Source organism: Daucus carota, chromosome 2, assembly GCF_001625215.2.
Source record: "Daucus carota subsp. sativus chromosome 2, DH1 v3.0, whole genome shotgun sequence".
Taxonomy (NCBI): domain Eukaryota; kingdom Viridiplantae; phylum Streptophyta; class Magnoliopsida; order Apiales; family Apiaceae; genus Daucus; species Daucus carota.
Window position 1 is genome coordinate 29,914,079 of NC_030382.2, and position 25,157 is coordinate 29,939,235.

At 36.3% G+C, this 25,157-nt stretch overlaps 2 protein-coding genes across 2 annotated transcripts; one reads left to right on the forward strand and one right to left on the reverse strand.

The window, feature by feature from the left end:
* Window positions 1-1,556: 1,556 nt before the first annotated feature.
* On the reverse strand, window positions 1,557-5,078 carry LOC108207320 (protein FAR1-RELATED SEQUENCE 5-like). The gene is made up of 5 exons (XM_017377777.2): window positions 4,996-5,078; window positions 4,144-4,238; window positions 2,949-4,027; window positions 2,249-2,806; window positions 1,557-2,141 (listed from the first exon to the last, which is right to left on the reverse strand). Exons 1-5 carry the CDS (start codon window positions 5,076-5,078, stop codon window positions 1,557-1,559), a joined length of 2,400 nt encoding a protein of 799 aa, XP_017233266.2.
* Window positions 5,079-19,646: 14,568 nt separating this feature from the next.
* On the forward strand, window positions 19,647-22,076 carry LOC108209298 (serine hydroxymethyltransferase 4). Its single transcript, XM_017380127.2, has 4 exons — window positions 19,647-20,403; window positions 20,862-21,252; window positions 21,384-21,485; window positions 21,569-22,076. Exons 1-4 carry the CDS (start codon window positions 19,726-19,728, stop codon window positions 21,811-21,813), a joined length of 1,416 nt encoding a protein of 471 aa, XP_017235616.1. The 5' UTR covers window positions 19,647-19,725; the 3' UTR covers window positions 21,814-22,076.
* The last annotated feature ends 3,081 nt before the right edge of the window (window positions 22,077-25,157 follow it).

Consider the following 25,157-nt stretch of genomic DNA (forward strand, 5'->3'; position numbering starts at 1 on the left):
ACTCCATCTGTCAAAAGGTCCAGATCTAAATTTAGAAGTCTGTATGATTAAGGTAATTGCATTTTTCATAGTTAATTAATGTAAAATCATGTGAGATAGAATGTGAGATATATGTAAGATTTTTCGTTTTGCAGGGTAAGAAAGTTTTGGATGAATGCCCATTATCTGTGGAGATTCCGAATGTGAAAAAGAAAAAAAAGGTTGCATATTTTGACTTATGCAATGTAAATATATTAATATCATACTATTTTCAGTTAAAATAATCTATTTTTTTTTTCAAAGATTATGATCATTTGTATTACCGCAGTACAATGATAGCATAAGAGGTCCTGGAATTTCTGCAAAGAGTAATGCAGATGAATATGATTGGGATACAATTAAAAAGGTATAAATTAAAGATGGTACTGAAAAATTCCTTATATATTTCTACGTTATTCTTATAACGTTTTGTGAATTTGTTAAAGAATACATTTGCTGGGAAGGAATGGAACACTACTGGCGTGCTCCAAAATCAGGGGAAGGAATGGAACACTGATCAAAATCAGGTATTGTTTTTTAAAAAGAACGTAAACAATCACACATCGTCCCTTTTGCTTGTATATTTTTGTGCTGATTTTTATATGAACGAGCAATTGGAATTTACTTTTCTTTTTTGTTATCCAGTGTCAGATAATCTTGTTAATGAGATAAACTTTTTGTTCTTATGCAGAGCAAAATCTCAGATCATGCAACCAAAAATCAACATGTTTTGAGTGGTGAAGAGAATACTATAAAGAATGATATGATTAAGGTAAGTCAACTTTTTAAATTTATACCATATAGTGAGGTTCTTTGAACCAACAATCAATGTTATCTATGTTGTTCAGATCTTGACCATTTTAAGAAACTCTTGCAGGATAAGTATTCACTACTTGAATCTCTTTTGGATTCATACCACTCGATCCAGAGTACATTAATGTCCCATATCATATCTGCAGAGGAAGAAAGCAATAAAGATGAAAAGATTGAAGATATAAAATTCGCTTTCGTCGAACTGAATAATGAAGCTAATCACTTCATTTTGAACAGTGGTACAACCAATGATTGATGTAATTCTGCAACTGTGGTCGATTCTAGATTGATGCAAGTAGCAAAACTTTTGAACAACGGTATAACTGTTTTTGATTCCTCTGAGAAGAAAATTATCTAATGACTGTAGTCAGTATGTTATTAGATAACGATACCCCTTTCAGAGTGTTCGGTAATGTATATTATTAAGTTATTTGTATGTACAGTAATCTGGTTTAACGAATGTAACTTTGTTTTATTTCTCATAGCAAAACTTAAACAGAATAATTCAGACTTATAAGAAACATAAGTCGCTATAAAACTGTTCACATAATATAGAATTCATATGAATAGTGTTCCTAAACTTGTTCTTATTGTATATAAACATACAAGTGTAGGAACGTGCGAGTACACAATAGATAAAAGCAAACAAAAACAACCAGCCTATAAACAAAATTTATAAAGAACTTTAACAAATATAGCACTATGTTCTCGGGACAAGTTTAATGTTAAGTCTTCTCAGGACAAGTCCTTGAATCATGATAAGCATACTCCTGGCAAGTTGCACATTTCCTCATTTTCCTCTTGTTGCACCCAATTGATTTCTCTGCTCCTGATATGATTCTTTTCCTGCTGCCCTTGTTGTTACTTTTGTTAGGATTCTGTATTGTAATCTCATTGACAACACGAGAATCTATTAATTCTTCGATCTGCTCTGAGTTTAATCGAGTTCTTGGTTTCTTCATTGTTGTTGTTATGTGTTTCCCCATGCTAGAAAGTCCGTTTTTAATATACTCTAAAACATCAGCATTACCAGATGCGTCGCTTAGGCAGCCTTGGAACTCAAACCAACAATCTTGTGTCTGCACACGCCTCGATAATATTGTTGCATCTCTATCAGATATTTCTCCAAGTTCAAGAGTGCTGAAACGCTCAACTGCGTTCTTCAACCATCTGTTTGAGACATACTGTCGCGGTATTGTTCTAATTCCACAAATACCAAGGCAGAAAAAGGCATGGGAACATAGATAGCCAACCCTGGTGAACAGTTTGCACGAACATTCAATAAAATGTGTTTCCATGTTAAGTTCAACCTAAAAACATATGCATGGTGTTAGAAAAATTTAATTACTGTAATGAGTATTATATAATCCTAGCAAGTATTCTTCGAATAAAAATTCTCAAAAACAAAGTACAAAACCTCAAAAATCCTGGTTCTCTTCCCTGGTTCTTGGATCTTTATTTTCTTCACATTGTCCAGACAAGTCATGCCCAATAGGATAATATCCATACAACCAGCTCTTATCTCTTCTTGAACCTTGTAAAACAGATCCCTTGTGTAAAGTCTAATCGCATCTTTTTCAATCTCTCTATCTGTAATTGTTTTTGGTGTGAAGTCATCGTAGTGTGTCAGTTTCTTAGCGTTGTTCCTTTGTTTTTCAATTGCACTCTGATAGCATATGTAAAACTCTGAAAGTGTATCACCTCGTTGGACATAATTTCCAAAATAAAAATTAGAACTTTCTGACCTCGATGTTGTACGCATAAGTCCTACCATTGGTTCATCATTAAAGTATGCTGGAATCCACAAAGATCTCATGTCAAACATTTCTTTTAGCCAAACATTCTCATTCAAGTCAAATTCATCAACAGCATCTAACCATCCTTGTTCAAATTCATCTGGCGTTATGTGATCTGCCCAGATTACTCGTCCAAGTTTGTCCATGAATCCTGATTCAGCACAGAAAACAGTTCCTAGCTGCAGAAAAAAGAGTTGTAGAATAATCAGCATCTTTTTACTAACAACTCAGACATTTTTTATACAGATGCACATGTTTTATTATTCAAATTCTTCTAACAATACATGAGATTAAATGAACACAATCTAATATGTTATTTACCTTAGAAGGAAATTTTTTCATTATATGCCACATACAAAGCCGATGCTTAACAAGTGGGAAGGAAATCTGAAGAGCAGCTTTCATTGCTAAATCTTGGTCTGTAATAATACATTTAGGATCCTTACCAAACACCTTCTTAAAAGATTCGCATGCCCATATATAGTTTTCGTTGTCTTCCCGTTCTAGCAAAATTGCCCCAAAAGTCACACTCTTCCAGTGATTGTCAATTCCTACAAGAGGAATGAAAACCATGCCATACTTGTTTGTCCTATACGTTGCATCAAAAGAAACAGCATCACCAAATACTTCATAGTTTTTCCTGCCTTCACCATCTGCCCAGAATAATTGAGTGAGATGATTTCCCGAGTCGGTTCTATATTCAAATCTAAAACTCGAGTCTGAAGATTCTTGTATATCCCTGAATTTCTGGACAATCATATCAGCGTCGTGCTTCCCAATGTGTTGTTTAATATCCCTGGCAAAGTTCTTAAAATCAACAACAGTAGCTCCTACATCTTCATATGAACCGATCATTGATTTAAAAATTGTATACGCTCGTGAAGCACCAATGTTTGATTTGGACGCATCAAAGATAAATGTTCTGTGGAACTCGGTTAGAGACCTACTACACCTTAGGAATTGCATTCCTCCCTTTCCTGCAAAAGGGTGATTGTGCGATTCTGTGAACTTTTTCACATAAAAACCACCTAGTTGATGTGAAGCAAGCACAAGGTCTGCATGGCATTCACACTTTGTTGAAACTGTTCTCCTCCTCTTTTGGAGTTTTCCATCAACATTTTTGTCGTCAGGACGTCCGGATCTTGAGCAAACAAAATACTTCTCTATAGTATTACCATCCTTGTCACTCCTTTCAGTGGAACGACGTACATCAAATCCAGATGATCTACCGTATTCCTTGTAGAAAATAAAAGCTTTATCAAGATCACTAAAACGCTGATCAATGTATGGTTTCAATCCCTCGGCACATTCAGGGATCCAATCTTTACCAAGCTCTCGGAAATCAACATCAAAATTTTCATCAATCCTATGGTGATCAAACACAGTATTGCTACAAGCATCTGTAAACAATAAAAGAATGAAACGTAACGGTCTAATCTCGTAGACAAGAATTCAGAAGAAAGTAATATATTATTAAGATACATAGTTCAAAACTTTCGCGAAAATGAAATCAAACCAGAATTCGAATGCACTTCAGTGTTCCTGCTAGTGTTCTCCATCGCATAAAGCTCCAGTTCGAGGGCAAGGAAAGAGACGCTTGTACAGATACAACTGTATGGACACAAAAAGGAAACAGATTAATTAGAGGTAAGAATCAATCAAGGAGAGTGTAATTTGGTAAGTTTTGTAATAAATCTTAAATCGATTCAAACAAAAATACGTATAGAGATTTTTTTGTTTTAAATTCTTCCGTATACTACCCTTAATCATAATTTAATACGATTTATACAGTACGTATAGTATTTGTTTAGATTACAAGATCAGGACTGATCCAACGGTCAGCATCCACGTCCCTCCCGTCTCTCGCTTATGCCCCGTCTCTTTTGAACCTCCCCCTATATATATATATATATATATATATATAGAGTCATGCTCCAGTGAGAACCAATATTAATGTGAGATATGAGATCCAATCTTAGCCATTCATTTTATATCTTATATCAATCTCTCCTTCCAAATTAATTTTTAATATTTAAATATTTTATCATCCTCTTCATTCTAATTCCACCACCTGCCACCTCCAACCACCATCGACCACCATTTCCGGCCACCACCACCTCCGGCGACCACCAGAAAATCACCACCGGCAAACATAAAATCACTACCGGAAAACTAAACATCACCGCTGGAAAATGAAAAATCACCACTGAAAAAATGAAAATCACCGTCGGCACCCACTATTCTGCCTACCAGACTTAGGAGGCCAACACCTTCAACCAACTTCAATCAGCCACCACCACTTCTGGTCAATCATCACCGGTTCCGATGACATAAAAAAACCCACTATTTTAATAAAATCACTACCAACCATCGCAAAACCACCATACTGTCACCACCACCAACCTCCACCATCATCTCCGACCACCACACCAACTCTTCCGATGAACCCATAAAATCATCAACAATTTACGAAAATGACCACCATACCACCATAACAAACCACCTTCGACCACCCACCACTTTCAACCAACCACTACCAGTTCCGATTAGCCATCAGTAGCTACGACGACATAAAAAATCACCACTGTTTAAATAAAATCACTGCAATCATACCATCGAAAACTCACCATATCACCACCACCACTATAAATCGGAAAAGATACGGTGATGAAGCGAAGATATGTGTGTGCGTGGTTGGAGACGGGGTCGCCGCCACGACTACGACGACAGGAGGAGATGAAGAGATTGGATAAGAAGAGAGAAAGGAGTGGGGAAAGAGGACACGAGGGGCTGGGATGCGAGTGAGGATGATGGTGGCCGGCGGTGGGAGGATGATGGCGGCCGGAGGTGGGAGAAGTCAGAAGACCGAGAGATAGAGAGAAGGCAGTGGGTGGGTGATGTGAGAGGTGAGTTATAAAATGTGTGGTTGTGTTTTAATTTAGGGATAAAAATGTGAGGCTGAGATTAGATCTCATATCTCACATTAGTTAGAGTTCTCATTTGAGCACTTGCCTATATATATATATAGAGTTAAGTTCTATGGAGTACATAAAAACATTGGAGTATTGGAGTACAAATCATAATTTTTTAATTTGATCTTATATAATATCTTTGATTATCCAAATTTTGATATAATCTATCATTTATAGGTTGTCTTGCACATAATTGTCAATTAATCATTAATATCTTTCAACTTTAACAAGTATTAAGATTATTGTTCTGCTTATTAGTTATATTGCAGAACATAGAGTCCTATGATTTATAAAAGTAATTATTCTACCATTTGATCACGATGTTTATGTTGCAGAACATAATGTGCAGGTTGTCAAATATTTACAAATATTATTGGACAAAAAAAATTGAAATTTAGATGACTAGATTACATTTTATCAAACTTTGTACTCCAATACTCCAATTTTTTTTGTACTCCATAGAACTTAACTCTATATATATATATATATATATATATATATATATATATATATATATATATATATATATATATAGTTTGGCTCCTTGGAGTACATTGTTTTAACCGTTGGATGGTTTTTGATCCTACGGATACCATTTAATCAAGTGCCTTTTTTTTAACAGTTTTAAAAGAGGAAAATACACAAAAGAGGCATATGCGTATACCACGGTTTCACTCAAATCCCGCAACCCACTCCCGATATTTGCAATTACACGAAGTGCGGGATTTTGTCCTCCCAAATTGGTGTTTGAAAGATATTGACTCTAAGTTGAAATCGAAAGATAAGAGCGGAGAAGAAGCGCAGAACCAGACGAAAGATGAGTGGGGGTATGGTGTTCTGCACAAACACTTGATTTGTCCCTTAAATTTGTTGCATGTAAACAAAGTGCTGCTTTTCGACCCTATCAAGGTAGTTTATGATGTGGATATATTGTTCTGCTCAATATTGTGTGCTTTGAGTATATTCTGTAAATTGGGATTGTGTTTTGGTGGTTGCATGCCATTGTTTTGCTCCGTACTCTAATATTCTAAGTCATTTCGATTTCCCCAATTACGGTGTCCTGCTGTAGGACTTGTTGCATGGGTTAATGCATAGAGAGAATGTCGTGAATACTTTTATGTTTGATTTTAATACGTATGTATCCAATCCAATCAAATACGTAGAGTATACGGCTGGTTTGAAAAAAAATTAAAAAACAATTTAATCTGGACCACAGGATTATTAGAAAATGGACGGCAGATTGCTTGTCCTCCAAAACTCCAAAAAATATTTGTACTCCACTGAACTTTATTCTATACATATATATATATATATATATATATATATATATATATATATATATATATATATATATATATATATATATATATATATATATATATATATATATATATATATATATATATATATATATATATATATATATATATATATATACTATTATCCATCTCAAATTAGAGAAACTTTTGTGGACTGGGGAAAAAATTATATGAATAAACTGGAACACTCCAAACATTTAGCCTAATTACTAAAACTTATAATGAGGCTTGTCAAACTAATTAAATATTTTCAAATTTTCGAGAACCGTAAATAAATACAACATCTAACAATCAAAATTAACCTTATCAAAAACAATACCTTCATGTTTTAAAAAATTTTAACCGATTATAATCAATTATTATTTCGTATTATTAATTTTTAATTAATCATAATATTTCTAATGAAATCGACTAAACTTGACATGAGAATTTGCTAAATATCCAAGAGGGTACTATTTTACAATCTTTTTTATTTTGATAATAGAATATCCTCTAAAATTATAAATTTTTATTACTATTTTAAAATTCTTACAAATATAATTATAAGAATTGATGATATTAACATCATGCGACACAAATATTAGGAATAGTTCTAGATTTCGGTGTTCTCGGTCTTCAACACCGGCCTAAGCAATGGGATACATCTCATAATTGAAATCAAAGCCAATTGCACTTAAAAGTTGACCTCCAAAAGGACCTTTTGAGTGCCACCCATCTAATTTTGCTAGAAACCTATATCCAACGTAAATCTTCTTTTAAGGGGTCCTGAACAATTATATATTTTTTAAATCTTCTACCTTAAACATCATGTTTCTCACTCCCTAACATCAATTCAATTATTCTATTCGGCATAGCCTTCCTAACTGCAATCATGTACTCCCATAGTTGATCATATTGAGCTATATGATTACCTTTAGTAACTTGTATAGTCATCCTTTTTGACTTTGTAGTTGCATAAATGATAACTTCATAATCCTAATCATTGACAACTTTCTTATGAAATACACCAATTAGCCAAAGTAGGATTCATCGTAATATCATTTTCATAATATCCTGCAATGCATTTATAACTCATATATTATATATATAAGAGGGTGAGCGAGTGTGAGTTCGAAAATAGGTCTTCATCCTAGTATGTTTTAGTGTCTTGCATTGGAGATGCATGTATCTTCCATTTGCATCCTTCTCCTTTACAATTATACCTAATCATTTCGTCAAAACTCCAGAATTTTCTCTGCACAATGGCATGTTTGCCCCGAAGTGAATTACCACTACAAAAAAAACATTTTTAACTCAAATCTTGAATCTTCTATATTAGTTTTTTCATTGAAAATTGGATAAGAAGAAGGTTCTTCATCAGTAATATTGGCCGCCATTCACTCTTCCTCACTATTGTGATCATTATCACTAATATCAAACTCACATCTCTTAATGAAATCATCCTTTAGATTAGCGTGAGTAGAGCCCTCGTCATCTTTTTTTCTTTCTTCTCTCCTTCACAGCACATACCTCATCATTTGTGCTATATATGTTGGAAGAACTCTCATGTAAGATACCTTGTTCACCATCACTAATAACCTCAGCTTCCATTGATTTCTACAACATTGGCTTTATCATAAGGTTTGGCTATGTCATAAGGTTGTGCAATGATCTCAAGCAACATATCACCTATCTCATCATCATTCAAACCATCCAAATTAAGAGTATCTAATTATCACAAATTCATTTTTTGGGAGGGTTAAAAAACTTAGGTACCTCCTAAATTAAAAGTCACAACATGGATGAAACCAGGATTTGGAATTCACCTGGACTGGGTCATGATAGCGAAGGAAGAGCTAGCGCCGTGGTCCGGTGGAAAAACAACAGTGGAAGAGGCTAGCATCAGACTCGATGGAGATTTCGATAGATACGTGAAGAGGAGAGCAGCGTGTGTCACTCTTTTTATTCACATTAATTTTTGTTTTGTAAAATAAATATATGGGCATGGATTTCAATTACTTAAAGTAAATAGATTTTAGTGCATTAGGCTCTAGTATATTGGGATATTGGTTGTAACTTATACTAAAAGTATGGGTTATATTTTTTTCTACCTGGGTTAATTATAATATTGGACTGCTGTTATGTATAATTTTTTTGTAAGTTTTGAATCAACTTGGGCTGCAGGCCGTCTCAGCCATGAGCTGCTTCTATCCCCGAGTCACATCATACAAATATACCATTATAGATATATCAAGTTTTGTGAACATGTTCACTACAGCTTCATCTTTAGTAATAAGCATAATCCATCAATATGAGACACTTTATAAGAAAATTTACAATAGTCTAACTGACTGAAAACTCTTTCTAATATGGTACCCAACCTCTAACATGAAATTTTCATCAACATCAACATTGTTTACATACCTATAAGTGCCACCAACAATATCCCAGATGCTTGAACTCACTACCGCCATGTAGTTTATACTAAACAAATCACTACCATATGCAAAATAGAATAAACAATATGTCTACATTAATTCAGGCTACCCATGACCATTTCATCAAAATAGGGCGAGAAAACAACACCAAGACATGTCAATCCTAAAAGATTAATTGAAAGATATAAATAAAAATAGAATTTACTCTTTTAATTAAGACGCTTTACTGGCAAATAGAGATTATTAAACGAAGATTCTCTCACACACCAAGGCATCAAGACAAGAAGGATGGAGAATAAAATAGATGAGATGGAATTAATAAAAGATTTATAATAATGGATGGTTAAAGTGACTCGATTCCAGCCAAAACACACACACTTATACATAAGCAGGAGAATATATAAGAATACTTATGTTTTTAGCTCAGTTTTACAAGCAAACTCGATTGTGTTAGAGTTGGTGACGTGAGTACCCACATTACAATACTACATCCATTACTTAAGAATACTTATGTTTTTAGATCAGTTTTACAAGCAAACTCGATTGTGTTAGAGTTGGTGACATGAGTACACACATTATAGTACTACATCTATTACTTATGCTTTCTACTAGTTTTCTGAGCTGATGTATACAAAGTGCCGTACACAACTTGCATTTTAGTCTTTATAATATCATACTACTACTACTATTATTATCATTATTATTATTATTATTATTATTATTATTATTATTATTATTATTATGTGTAAAATTAAAATATGGATATATTAAATATAAATTAGATATATTAATAAACAAAACTAACAAGGATGAAAGAAAAATGAGGGAGTGAATAAGTATGACATCATGTTGAATCAGGTTAGATTTATGATATATATATATATATATATATATATATATATATATATATATAATTTCTAAGTACATTTTTATCAAAATCAAACTGATCCAAATTTTACAATAATTTAAATTTTAAAATGCAAACATGACTCATTGGATTTAGATATAATTCAAGTTTATCCCAATTAGTTTATAATTTTTTTGCAAAAAATAGCAATTTAATTTTTATATAGCTGAGGTGGAGGGAATATTCATTATTTACTTTCGAGGGTGAGGTTCAATTCTGAGGACATGGGAGATCTTTACCGCACAATAGGTTAAAGGGCCTTTACGATCTTACCGCTCAGTAATTTTGATATATATATATATATATATATATATATATATATATATATATATATATATATATATATATGGTACATGTAATATATGTGTGTGTGTTGAATTTTTTTAGGTTTTAACTTGAATCAGGTTTATTCATGTTTTGGATATTAGATCAGGTTTTAATCCCAAATATTTAATATAATAAATGTTATATGTATGTGCATGGATGTGCGTGCATGTAAAAAAGGAGGTGATCGAGCGATGACAATCACGAGGGGACTCGGAAGCTATCATCTTTTAAAAAAGCGTGATAGCTCACTCGTCTAACTCCAAAAAGGATCAGAATTTTTAATTGAGATTATTTACAATCTACTAAAATCAGGTGATATTTAAATACTGATGAATTTTTTTGGATTTCATAAAATAATAAATTTAATGGGATTGTTTAATATTATTGTTTTTGAATAAAATGATCAAATTTATCTTTATTCAAAGAGTTAATTACACTTTGTAACTCCTAAATTTGCTCCAAACGCAGTTTAGCACCTGAACTTTAAAACGTGGCAATATACACCCTACACTTAACATTCCCGTGCAAGTTGTAACCCCTAGTCACTATTCCGTCCAAATCTGTCGTTAACTTTAACTGTTTGAGAGATAACAGTGTGTATATTAGCTTCTAACAGCTACTTTACCCCCGTGACCCCTCAAAAATTATTTATTATATTTTGAAATTATTTCTGAACACACACAATGATGTAAAAAAATTTAACATAATTTTTAATATATGTATCCAGGTTTAGAATCTAATTTTTTTTTTTTTACATAAACGATGTAACTTATTTTAAAATTTTAAAATAAATACATATTTTAAAAATTATTTTAATTTTTTTTACATCGTTGTGTGTGTTTAGAAATAATTTCAAAATATAATACATAAACTTTGTGGGGTCACCGGTCACAGGGGTAAAGTAGTTATTAGAAACTAATATACACACTGTTACCACTCAAACAGTTAAAGTTAACGGCAAATTTGGATGAAATAGTGGCTAGGGGTTACAACTTACACGAGAATGTTAGGTGTAAAGTGCATATTACCACGTTTTAAAGTTTGGGTACTAAATTACGTTTGAAACAAACTTAGGGGTTAAAAAGTGTACTAAACTCTCATTCAAATTAGTGCCAATGTAGAATGGAGCGTGTTGATAGGGTATAACCCGGATTGGCTTAATCTGGACCCTGGATTGGCTTAATCCGGACCCGAGCACGATATGACCCGGATATGGTCCCGGACCCAGGAGATGATCTCAGAACCAGGAGACGATCCCGAACCTTGGAGATGATCTCGGACCTTGGAGATGATCCAAGACCCAGACGCAACCTATCCATCCTTCCCCCGGACCGGGACACAAGAGTCCAAGCCGACACCTGAACAAGTTGCAGTCTGACATGACAAGGACAATACCCAATGCCAGCTACTGACACTATGAAGACAAACCTCATAACACTCCAAAATACTATTCCTTAGCTGACACCTGGACAGGTGTTAAGCATCCGAGCCCTACAGATGGACAGCAGGATCCAAGGTACACATCCTTAAACCCTAATCCTTGGCCTATAAATAGACCAAGGATGAGAGGCTTAAGGATCTTCTTCTCCACACTCTCATATTTCTCATACACTCTAAGCCACCACAAACAGCATCCATACACCTTCACCCACCACACATAGATAGCTCATTTCCCGTCTATATATTTTCCGACGCCTGTACTCATTCTCACGCCGGAGGCGCCGCGGGGCTCAAACCCCCCTCCGGTGTTGTTTTGCAGACACCCGTCCAGCAGCTACACCGCAAGACACCGGTACACGGCGGAGGAAGCACCAGAACGGGATTTGGCGTTATCATTTGGCGCTAGAAGGAGGGGGAGGTTGTATTCTCCGTCCTGTGGTCACGGTGCCACTGGACTCATCTTCATCAGCAAACTCCCGAAAAGAGAGTCCCGATTCAACCATGTAAGCTTCAAAACGCACTCAAATCTTTCAAAACCCTCTCAGCCATGATTCTCTTTGTTGTGTGCATGTTAGCAAACCCTGTCTAGAAGAACCCTAAATTTGTCTGTAGTACATCAAGACACCTTGTCCTGTAGTCCCTTACACCTTTGTCATTTAACTATTTGTAGCATTTCTTGAAGTAGTAAGTTGACTATCTGCTTACACTATTTCTATCATTCCACTACTGTCTATACTGCACACATACACTTTCTCCAAAAAGCAAGCATACTCCCTGGGTAGTTCTTGTTTGAGTTGTTCACTATAATCATGACAAGGGGTGGAAAAACCCAAACCCAATCAACCCGATCCGAGCAGTTCAACCCGGTGGACCAGGACAATCCACATCAGGATCTCATCTCTAAACCACTCTTGACCGGGATCAATCCAGAAGAGACCCGGATCAACCTAGACGATGCCCGGGTCACAATTGAAATGAACCAGTTAAAGTGCATCGATGTCCCGGTGACCGCAGACCATGTTACATATCTAACCAACATAGAGTTGGCCGAAGCAATCCGGTTATACCAGGAACAACGAGCCGAGAACCTCAAAGGACCCAGGTTGATTCCTGATTCTGAAGACTTTGAAAATTCCCGCCAATCCCGGGGTTCCGTCTTTGACCGGATTGGTGACAAAGTAAGGAAAAAGAAGCAGAGAGAAAGTGATGCCACAAGGCGAAAGATCCTGGCCAAAAAAAAAGAACACATCCGGAGAGAAGAAGAAGAAAAGCTAGAGCAAAAAATTCAAAGAAGGATCCAGTTATAAGAAGAAAGGCTCATGAGCAAGTCCCGCTCCAAACGATCTAGGAATGAGTCAACCCAAGAGCTGATCTAAGACCATGAGAATAACGAGTATCAGACCAATCTATGGGACATGATCCATGAGCTGTAGAAGAAAGTTAGAAGGGACTCCGGGTACGGGAGTATGATAATGAGGCACTCTCGGCTTATATGAGATGTCTTCAAGAAGCAATCAGCAAGAAGTTTTTCTAAGCAACCATACTAGTCCTGACTTAGATGAGTCCGGACTACGCAATCATACTAGCCCTGATTCAATAATGAGTCCGGACCAAGCAATCATACTTGGAAAAAAATTTCTAAGACAAACAACCAAAGGCTACCCGGGTTCACTTTTCAGTTATCTCTTACTTGGAAAAAATTTTCCAGGGCAAAAAAAAAACAAAAGCTACCCCGGTTCAATTTTGAGAACCCGAGTACCCCGATTCAATTTTGAGAAGCCGGGTACCCCGGTTCAATCATGAGCTATCTCTTACTTGGAAAAATTATTTTCCAAGGCAAACAAACAAAAAGCTACCCGGGTTCAATCATGACCTATCTCTTACTTAGTAAAATTTTCCAAGGCAAAAAGCAAAAGCTACCCCGGTTCAATTTTGAGAACCCGAGTACCCCGGTTCAATCATGAGCTATCTTACTTGGAAAAATTTTTCTAAGGCAAACAAACAAAAAGCTACCCCGGTCCAGTTATGACCTATCTCTTACTTAGAAAAATTTTTCGAAAAATTTTTGAAGGCAAAAAAGCAAAAGCTACCCCGGTCCAGTTATGACCTATCTCTTACTTAGAAAAATTTTTCGAAAAATTTTTGAAGGCAAAAAAGCAAAAGCTACCCCGGTCCAGTTATGACCTATCTCTTACTTAGAAAAATTTTTCGAAAATTTTTCTAAGGCAAACAAACAAAAAGCTACCCCGGTCCAGTTATGACATATCTCTTACTTGGAAAAATTATTTTCCAAGGCAAACAAACAAAAAGCTACCCGGGTTCAATCATGATCTATCTCTTACTTGGAAAAATTTTCCAAGGCAAAAAGCAAAAGCTACCCCGGTTCAATTTTGAGAACCCGAGTACCCCGGTTCAATCATGAGCTATCTTACTTGGAAAAATTTTTCTAAGGCAAACAAACAAAAAGCTACCCCGGTCCAGTTATGACCTATCTCTTACTTAGAAAAATTTTTCGAAAAATTTTTGAAGGCAAAAAAGCAAAAGCTACCCCGGTCCAGTTATGACCTATCTCTTACTTAGAAAAATTTTTCGAAAATTTTTCTAAGGCAAACAAACAAAAAGCTACCCCGGTCCAGTTATGACATATCTCTTACTTGGAAAAATTATTTTCCAAGGCAAACAAACAAAAAGCTACCCGGGTTCAATCATGATCTATCTCTTACTTGGAAAAATTTTCCAAGGCAAAAAGCAAAAGCTACCCCGGTTCAATTTTGAGAACCCGAGTACCCCGGTTCAATCATGAGCTATCTTACTTGGAAAAATTTTTCTAAGGCAAACAAACAAAAAGCTACTCCGGTCCAGTTATGACCTATCTCTTACTTAGAAAAATTTTTCAAAAAATTTTTGAAGGCAAAAAAGCAAAAGCTACCCCGGTCCAGTTATGACATATCTCTTACTTGGAATTTTTTTTTTCCAAGGCAAACAAACAAAAAGCTACCCGGGTTCAATCATGACCTATCTCTTACTTGGAAAAATTTTCCAAGGCAAAAAACAAAAGCTACCCCGGTTCAATTTTGAGAACCCGAGTACCCCGGTTCAATCATGAGCTATCTTACTTGGAAAAAATTTTTTCCAAGGCAAACAAACAAAAAGCTACCCGGGTTCAATCATGATCTATCTCTTACTTGGAAAAATTTTCCAAGGCAAAAAGCAAAAGCTACCCCGGTTCAATTTTGAGAACCCGAGTACCCCGGTTCAATCATGAGCTATCTTACTTGGAAAAAATTTTCCAAGGCAAACAAACAAAAAGCTACCCCGGTCCAGTTATGACCTATCTCTTACTTAGAAAAAATTTTCGAAAAATTTTTGAAGGCAAAAAAGCAAAAGCTACCCCGGTCCAGTTATGACCTATCTCTTACTTATAAAAATTTTTCGAAAATTTTTCTAAGGCAAACAAACAAAAAGCTACCCCAGTCCAGTTATGACATATCTCTTACTTGGAAAAATTATTTTCCAAGGCAAACAAACAAAAAGCTACCCGGGTTCAATCATGATCTATCTCTTACTTGGAAAAATTTTCCAAGGCAAAAAGCAAAAGCTACCCCGGTTCAATTTTGAGAACCCGAGTACCCCGGTTCAATCATGAGTTATCTTACTTGGAAAAATTTTTCTAAGGCAAACAAACAAAAAGCTACCCCGGTCCAGTTATGACCTATCTCTTACTTGGAAAAAATTTCCAAGGCAAAAAACAAAAGCTACCCCGGTTCAATTTTGAGAACCCGAGTACCCCGGTTCAATCATGAGCTATCTTACTTGGAAAAAATTTTCTAAGGCAAACAAACAAAAAGCTACCCCGGTCCAATTATGACCTATCTCTTACTTAGAAAAAATTTTCGAAAAATTTTTGAAGGCAAAAAAGCAAAAGCTACCCCGGTCCAGTTATGACCTATCTCTTACTTAGAAAAATTTTCTAAGGTAAAAAAGCAAAAGCTACCCCGGTTCAATTTTGAGTACCCCGGTTCAATCATGAGCTATCTTACTTGGAAAAAATTTTCCAAGGCAAAAAAAAAAAAAAAAAAAAAAGAAAAAAAAAAGCAATCACCCGGACTCATGTCAAGCAATCCCGTCCGGACACATGTCGAGCAATCTCGTCCGGACTCATGCCGAGCAATCTCGTCCAGACTCACCTCTTGTCCGGATCAACCCAGGCCGAGGGATAAAAAGCCAAATCTCACATCCTACCCTGATCAACCCAGACGGGGGGCAAAAAGCAGAATCCCACCACTTCGTCTAGATCGGTCCGGACAGGGGGGCAAAAGCAAAATTTCACACCATGTCTGGATCCACCTGGATAGGTGAGCAAGATTTCACACCTAGTCCGGGTCAACCCGGGCAGAGAAGCAAAAGCAGGATTCTTCGCCTAATACCGGATTAACCGGGCCACCTTGTCCAGGTTAGCCCGGACAGGGGGGCAAATGAAAAATTCCACCTTCTCCGCAATCAGCTCGGACTAGACAATACACTCAACTCCCTCACACAGAAAATCTGTATAAGGGAGTGGGGGGCAAATGATAGGGTATAACCCGGATTGGCTTAATCTGGACCCTGGATTGGCTTAATCCGGACCCGAGCACGATATGACCCGGAGATGATCCCGGACCCAGGAGACGATCCCGGACCCAGGAGATGGTCCCGGACCCAAACACAACCTATCCACTCTTCTCCCGGACCAAGACACAAGAGTCCAAGCCGACACCTGAACAAGCCACATTCTAACATGAAAAGGATTGGCTTAACCCGGACTCTGGATTGGCTTAATCCGGACCCGAGCACGATATGACCCGGATATGGTCCCGGACCCAGGAGATGATCTCAGAACCAGGACACGATCCCGAACCTTGGAGATGATCTCGGACCCTGGAGATGATCCAAGACCCAGACGCAACCTATCCATCCTTCCCCCGGACCGGGACACAAGAGTCCAAGCCGACACCTGAACAAGTTGCAGTCTGACATGACAAGGACAATACCCAATGCCAGCTACTGACACTATGAAGACAAACCTCATAACACTCCAAAATACTATTCCTTAGCTGACACCTGGACAGGTGTTAAGCATCCGAGCCCTACAGATGGACAGCAGGATCCAAGGTACACATCCTTAAACCCTAATCCTTGGCCTATAAATAGACCAAGGATGAGAGGCTTAAGGATCTTCTTCTCCACACTCTCATATTTCTCATACACTCTAAGCCACCACAAACAACATCCATACACCTTCACCCACCACACATAGATAGCTCATTTCCCGTCTATATATTTTCCGACGCCTGTACTCATTCTCACGCCGGAGGCGCCGCGGGGCTCAAACCCCCCTCCGGTGTTGTTTTGCAGACACCCGTCCAGCAGCTACACCGCAAGACACCGGTACACGGCGGAGAAAGCACCAGAACGGGATTTGGCGTTATCATTGGCGTTATCACGTGTCACCATGGGAAACTTGTATTTTCTAGATTGACAAAGATACCCGCGTTCCAACAACCCAACTGCTCGTGTAAATCACTTAAGAAGTCAGATCTAGGAGTGCACAGGAGTATAGTTTCTTCATGTTGACAGTTCACAGATGATATGGATCGCCAACCATACATCACCCAGCTGCTGTGTTCTCATCTTTGTTTACTTTCTTCACAACATTTAACTGATTTTTTAGCCATCAAATTATTTCAAATATGAAATAACTATGAATTTGAAGTCTTTAATCTTAAGAATTAGTCCTGTTGTTTCAAAAACCAAAAAAAGAGTTAGTCCGGGTTTTTTCATGATACTTTGACATGCAGACACATGTTTTTAGATAAGTTGGCTAAATGGTAGAAATTATTGTTTCTAATTAATTTTTTGTTAAACTAAAAATTTGTTTTAAAAATCAAAATTTTCATCTAAGTTGTAAGTGTTAATTTATTTATGTATGTCATGGATGATTAGTATCCTACATTAAAATCCAATTTTATGCATAAGTATTTAAAATTATTCAGAAGATTTTAAAGTAGATACAAATGATTCCCTGCATGCCTCTGTATAATATTGTTCTTCATGGAACAATAATATACACAAACACATATAATATAAAAACAAAAAAAAAATCGATATCATTTAATAGAAACAAAATAAAAATAAAAAACTCAATTTATAAGACATTTGTTGCGCCTATGTTACATTACTCAATCCTACGAGCATGCCCAATGGTTATAATTATTGCTATATTTTAACATCAAAAAATGATTTGTAATGTCAAGAGGAACTTTTCTTGTAATGGGTAGATTCAAGATACACAATTGCGTCAAAATTTTAGATACACTATTTTATTAATCTATATTATTTTAAATGTTGGTTTTTTTACATACGTGACAATTATAGCAACATGTATATTTGATTTTTTTTTTAGTACAAAAGAAAATAATTTTTTTCAGTATTTTACACATATATTCAGCACTCCATTGGAGTGAGTTTTTTACTTAATTATTATATTATATAAATAAATATAACATCATTTGTAATACATTAGACATGCTTTAATATGGGATCACTTTTCTAGAATTCATCGTGATCATTCTTCTCGATCCTACTAGACCTTACGATCATTATCTTGTATCAATTTAAATCTGACGGATTTAATTGTAGTGTGATCCTAAATAATAATAGTATTAATAACAATAATAATTTTTTAGGAAATTTAAAGTGAAATTGTGCATGAAACTTTTCGTAGGCTTCTTCTTTTATCTTCCAAATTCATTTAATGTATTAAAATGATCGAAATATTTTTAAGAAAATTTTACACAACACCAACTTACATACTGTATATGTAACTCAATCGAATAAGTCTGGTTATAGATAGAAAAATCGATTTGAATGCCAGAGTTGTCAAACGGATAATTCGGATACAGATATGCTTATATCCGTATCTTTATCCGCAACTGTCGGATTCAGATACGGATATTATCCGCTTTATTTCGGATACGGATAATATCCGCTTTTTCCCGGATACAGGTGCGGATATTTCGGACGGATGTCGGATATTTTGATGATCATACCATATTGAGGATGATTTTCGAACAATTTTTTTTATGACTAAGCTCAAATGATACTTTTATCTATGTATAAAGTAATTTAATACTTGTATAATCATATAAATTTTTTATAAATGTATTTTTTAATGTATATACACATACTACAAGCTAATAACATAAAATTTTAATTACGTATAATTATATATTATATAATTTAAATATCATATATGTATTTAGTTTCGGATTCGAATATCACGGATTGAGATACGGATAATATCCGTCTTTTCTCGGATATGAAAAATATCCGCTTTTTCTCGGATACGGTGGCGAATTTTTCGGACGAATTCGGATTTTTCGGATTTTTTTTGAGAGCCCTAGATGGCATCTAAAGAAATGTGGTACAGTTTGATATTTTAGTTTGGAAAAAAAGAGATTTAACCACCAACCTCGTTGCTAAAAGTACAGCAATATCCTCCACCAACAACACCCAACCATGAAAACGTAAAAACGAGAGTGAGGATAAGAAAGTAAATGAAGCGACCGAAAAGCCCTTTAAAACCCCCACCCCACTGCTCAAACCAATCCGTGCCAAAACCCAATCTACTCCCACTTCTTTCTCTCCTCTTTCTCAAACCAAATCTGCGGGTGCGAGATGGATCCGGTGAACTCATGGGGAAACACGCCACTCGACACAGTGGACCCCGAGATCCACGATCTCATCGAGAAGGAGAAGCGTCGGCAGTGCCGAGGAATCGAACTGATCGCCTCGGAGAATTTCACTTCATTCGCCGTCATCGAAGCCCTCGGCAGCCCCCTCACCAACAAATACTCCGAGGGGATTCCCGGTAACCGCTACTACGGCGGCAACGAGTTCATCGACGAGATCGAGAATCTCTGCAGATCGAGGGCTCTGATTGCGTACCGTCTGGACCCCACCAAGTGGGGCGTCAATGTCCAGCCGTACTCCGGCAGTCCGGCGAATTTCGCGGCCTACACGGCGGTGCTCAACCCGCATGACAGGATCATGGGGCTGGATTTGCCGTCGGGGGGGCATTTGACGCATGGGTATTATACGTCTGGGGGGAAGAAGATTTCGGCGACTTCGATTTATTTTGAGAGTTTGCCGTATAAGGTGAATTCGACGACTGGGTATATCGATTATGAGAAGCTGGAGGAGAAGGCTTTGGATTTTAGGCCTAAGTTGATTATTTGTGGTGGAAGTGCTTATCCTAGAGATTGGGAGTATAAGAAGCTCAGAGAGGTTGCTGATAAGTGTGGGGCGCTTTTGCTCTGTGATATGGCTCATATTAGTGGCCTTGTTGCTGCTCAGGTACGTTCTCTATATGGCGGATCTAGTAGGCGGACCTAGTAGGAGGCACGAGAACACGTGTCTCACTAAAAAATATTTAACAATTTTTTACCGTTCTAAATTTTACAAAATTGTAGACGTGCAATATTGGTCTTTTCTGACAATTTGGATCCTAGATCCGCTCCTGGTTCTATATCTACATGAAATTCACTATCTAGGACTATCTACTTTCATTGCTTATGCTCCTAATGTCATATCTGATCTGAATTACATTTTATATCCATTAACTTTAATTATCAGATCTACATTTGATCTAATTGTCTTACTCAGTTTATTATATCTGAACTCAGTTCTGTTTGTAGTTCTTTTGGATCTTTTAAGTTGAGAGTTTGCGAAAGTTACATTGATGTCACATTTGCCCGACTGGATAGGGAACATGCTATTGCTAGTATCTGATTGTGTCCTTTCGCAAATTGTAGGAAGCTGCTGATCCTTTTGAGTACTGTGACATTGTCACAACCACAACCCACAAGAGTTTGAGGGGACCAAGGGCTGGTATGATTTTCTATCGCAAAGGGCCTAAACCAGCAAAGAAGGGCCAGCCGGAAGGTGCTGAATATGATTTTGAGGACAAGATCAACTTTGCTGTGTTCCCATCTCTACAGGGTGGTCCTCACAATCACCAGATTGGAGCCTTAGCGGTTGCCCTGAAACAGGCGGCCACCCCTGGATTCAAGGCGTATGCCAAGCAAGTTAGGGCTAATGCAGTTGCCATCGGGAACTACTTGATGAGCAAAGACTACAAGCTGGTCACTGGTGGGACTGAAAATCACCTGGTTCTTTGGGATCTTCGCCCTTTAGGATTGACTGGTAAAACATTTAAGTTTGTATACAGTAAATTGTTTTTCTCTATAAATTTGTTTAGTATCAAAATAAATTAGTGAAGGAATTGCCGGAAAAGATCTGGGTACCAACTTATTTATTTTTTGCTGTCAATTTAGGCAACAAAGTTGAGAAGCTTTGTGATCTGTGCAACATCACTGTGAACAAAAATGCTGTGTTTGGTGATAGCAGTGCATTGGCTCCCGGAGGAGTCCGCATAGGTATGAGCTGTTCATTGATTCGATGTCTTAATCTGATATCCAGAATTATATCATTGAAGAAATTATACCCGACTTCTTTTCAGGTACCCCGGCAATGACTTCAAGGGGTTTGCTTGAGAAGGACTTTGAGCAGATTGGAGAGTTTCTTCACCGTGCTGTTACCATCACCTTGTCGATCCAGAAGGAATATGGCAAGCTCTTGAAGGACTTCAACAAGGGTCTTACAAACAACAAGGACATTGAGGCACTAAAGGCTGATGTTGAGAAGTTTTCATCTTCTTTTGACATGCCTGGGTTTTCAATGGCTGCCATGAAGTACAAGGATTAAGTTGGAACGATCACCAGCAATTGTTATCATATCTTATATCTTTGTTGTGTTTGAATTTATAAATCTTAAAAGTTAACTAAAATGTTTTCTAAAAGGAAATAAGGTTCATATCTTGACCAAATGGGTTTTGAGCTTGTAGGTTAGCATGTGGCTTTTGATCTAATAGAGAGCAGATGTAGGTGATTTGGAATGGTGTCAACACTTCCAAAATCTATTATGGATTGTTATTGTTTCGTTTATTTACCTTAAATATTTGTGTCAAATACTATTGCATTCTTTCAAGTCAAAAAAGAACTCTGAAATCGGTATTCAGTTAGATGTTGGAATGTCAATTTTTGTTTTTGACTATTGCGTTTTATGAATAATCGATTATTAGTAAATTACATCAATGAAAAAAATGATTATATGGTAGATTGAAAAAAATGATTATATGGTAGATGAGGAAAATTAAGTTATTTTTCTGTTAAATGCCAATGTAGTGTTCTTGAAAATTTAGGTTAAAGTATCATGTGGAATAATCTCTTATGTATGCATCAGAAGCTTAGATTTAGGTCACTGACCAGAAAAGAATAGCTAATGCACTATCATCACATATGATTGTTAGTGTCGACAACATTGGAAAGAATGGTAAAAGAAGAGCAGATACAATATAAAGTTTGATTCATGTCTCAAATATTTTCTCAATCATGAAAATATATTATTTTCCTAGTTTCATAAATATAGGATAGAAATAACTAGTGTCAACAAGTAAAAAACAAAGACAAGAGCATGCGCTAAGAACATACAAACTAGACTAACATTTGTACTAAGGGGTCATTTGTTAAATCTGAATCAAATTTCTGGATGAGTAAAGAATCTGAAGGAGTAAAATTTCTGGACGAATAATTTCTTTTATCATTTGTTAAATCTGAATCAAAATTCTGGATGAGTAAAAAATCAGAATAAAATTTCCGGACAAATAAAATATCTATGTAGATAATAATATAACCAAATTTTTTTGCAAGTATGTAAATAAAGATTACTCTCTCTGTCCCCCACATTTCTCTACGTTACTTTTTGGCACGTTTTTCGACCTTCATTAGTTTCATAATATATCTTTCAAATTTTTTTTCTCTGAATAAAACTTTGATATTTAAACTTTTATTCAAAAAATGAAAAAATGAAAAAATTATGAAATTATATTTTATTGAAGTCTCAAAATATGTGCAAACAATGAACGTAAACAAGCACGGAGGACGGAGGGAGTATAAACTAATTTATATTTAAAATATTACTCCCTCTGTCCCTCTCATTTCTTTACAGTTACTATTTTGGGATGTCCCTCTCATTTCTTTACGTTACTATATATAGTGAGTTTTTCCCATCATCTTCCCCCACTCATCTTCCCCCACTATCTCATATTTAATAATAAAAACTACTATTACACCCACTACCTTCCTCCACTATCTCAAATCTATTATTAAATATTGATAGGTCCCACCACCTTAACCACTTTTCATCTAACTTTACTCATTTTTTATACATTGTCTTGGTCTCCGTGTCCCCCTCCAATGTAAACAATTGAGGGGGACGGAGGGAGTATAAGTTATAAAATTTAAAATTTATAAAAACCAACAGGACCATAAAGCGTCTGTTGGCTGCCGTGGTTTCCTTAACCATTCAGATACAATTCGATGGCCATGTCGTCCAGCAATAATCTAGGCTCGTCCAGAAGTTTGGAAAGTTGAAACAAATGATCTGGACGATGACTGATCCATGGTTCAGCTATTTTGGTCTCATCCACTCATTATCAAATGGCCCCTAAGCACATCGCTACATGTCAGATAGCCTTGCTGACTCATAAGAAAAAAATAAAATAACTAGGAAATAAAATGTTATTTTTTAGCATTGTTCTTATCACTCCTACTTAGGATGATGAATGAGAAGGGACTGGAGCTCTCAACTTGTCATATTGAGCATTGTGAAGCTTTGTCGAAAGCATTTTTGTCATTATATCTTCAATCTACTCAGAGGACTGCACCTGTGAAGTGATGACGTTTCCTACTTGAATCTGATCTCTTATGTAATGGCAATCAATGTCCATGTGCTTCGTTTTTCCGTACAAAATTGGGTTGACAGTTATGGCTGGTGCAGCATGGTTGTCACATTTAAGTATTGTAGGAGGGAGGTTTTTTATGCCAATGTCTTTAAGCAAAGCAGAAAATCAGATGACTTAACCTGTGGTCATTGTCATTTCTCGGTATTCCGCCTCTGTAGATAATCTGGATACCAATGATTGTTTCTTTATTTTCCAAGAGATGGGGGATTGACCCAAGAAAATGCAATAACCAGTTGTTGACTTTCTTGTCATGGGACGACTGACCCTGTCACTGTCGCAGTACGATGTCAATTGCATTGCAGATGAAGAAGCAAGCGGTATTCCCTAATGAGAGTATGCCAATTAAGTACCTTAACAGTCTTCTAGAAGCTTGCATATGGACTATTGTGGGAGAGTGCATAAATTGGGCTAGCAACTAGATAGTAAAGGTTATATTCAGCCTTGTGGTGGTCAAATAAATCAAATGGTGGTCAAATAAATCAAGATGTTGGGATTAGCAAGGCATCTCCTCTTTCAAATGTGAGTTTCAAGTGGCAATCCATTTGCCGTTGTAGTAATCTTGATTTCAACACCCCATGTTCTTGTAGTATGTAGTCAGCGTATTTTTCAATGACAAGAAACCATTTTTCAGATATGTGAATTTCTATTCCGAGATAGTAATTGTCGAACCCAAATCTTTCATGTTAAAAGATTGAGATAGAGGATTTTTTAAGCGCGGTTAATTTTTTTCGTTACTGTTGCCACAAATTAGTAGATCGTCCACATATACTAGTATTTCAGTGATGAAGTTACTCGCGTGAGTCACGAAGAGGTTGTAATCAGATTTAAATTGATAGTATCCCATTTGTAGGAGTCTTAAAGACAACTTAGCGAACCATAGTTTGATGCATCACTATTAGATTTTATTATTAGAGTCTTTCCTTTTAAGTGGCTCTTCTTTATAGCAACTTCTTTAAGCGCAATTGACATGAATTTGCCTTCATGCTGCTTGCTTCCCTGTTCCATCTCAAGCTCATGAGTCTTGAGCATTTCATAGATTTAACAAGAGACATGTCTTCCAGATCATAGTTGTCTCTAATGGTTGTGGTCTTCAAATCTCTCTTTTCTGGAAGGGCCAATAGGAATTTGAGATTCGAGTACATCTTCAAGATTATACTCCTTATCTACTAGAGACATATCATTAAGCAACTTTAGGAATCTGTCATATAGATATGTCAATGACTTATCAAATTTTGAGTCAAAATGC

Bases quoted from the DNA above. Each gene is read 5' to 3' on its own strand.
- LOC108207320 (XM_017377777.2), bottom strand. From the start codon at position 5,078: ATGGGTTCATCGGAAGAGTTGGTGTGGTGGTCGGAGATGATGGTGGAG. The intron at 4,028-4,143 runs GTTTGATTTCAT...TATTGTTTACAG, and splicing joins TGAAGTGCATTCGAATTCTG to ATGCTTGTAGCAATACTGTG. The intron at 2,807-2,948 runs GTAAATAACATA...TTTTTTCTGCAG, and splicing joins TGAAAAAATTTCCTTCTAAG to CTAGGAACTGTTTTCTGTGC.
- LOC108209298 (XM_017380127.2), top strand. From the start codon at position 19,726: ATGGATCCGGTGAACTCATGGGGAAACACGCCACTCGACACAGTGGAC. The intron at 20,404-20,861 runs GTACGTTCTCTA...CGCAAATTGTAG, and splicing joins GTGGCCTTGTTGCTGCTCAG to GAAGCTGCTGATCCTTTTGA. The intron at 21,486-21,568 runs GTATGAGCTGTT...ACTTCTTTTCAG, and splicing joins TCCCGGAGGAGTCCGCATAG to GTACCCCGGCAATGACTTCA.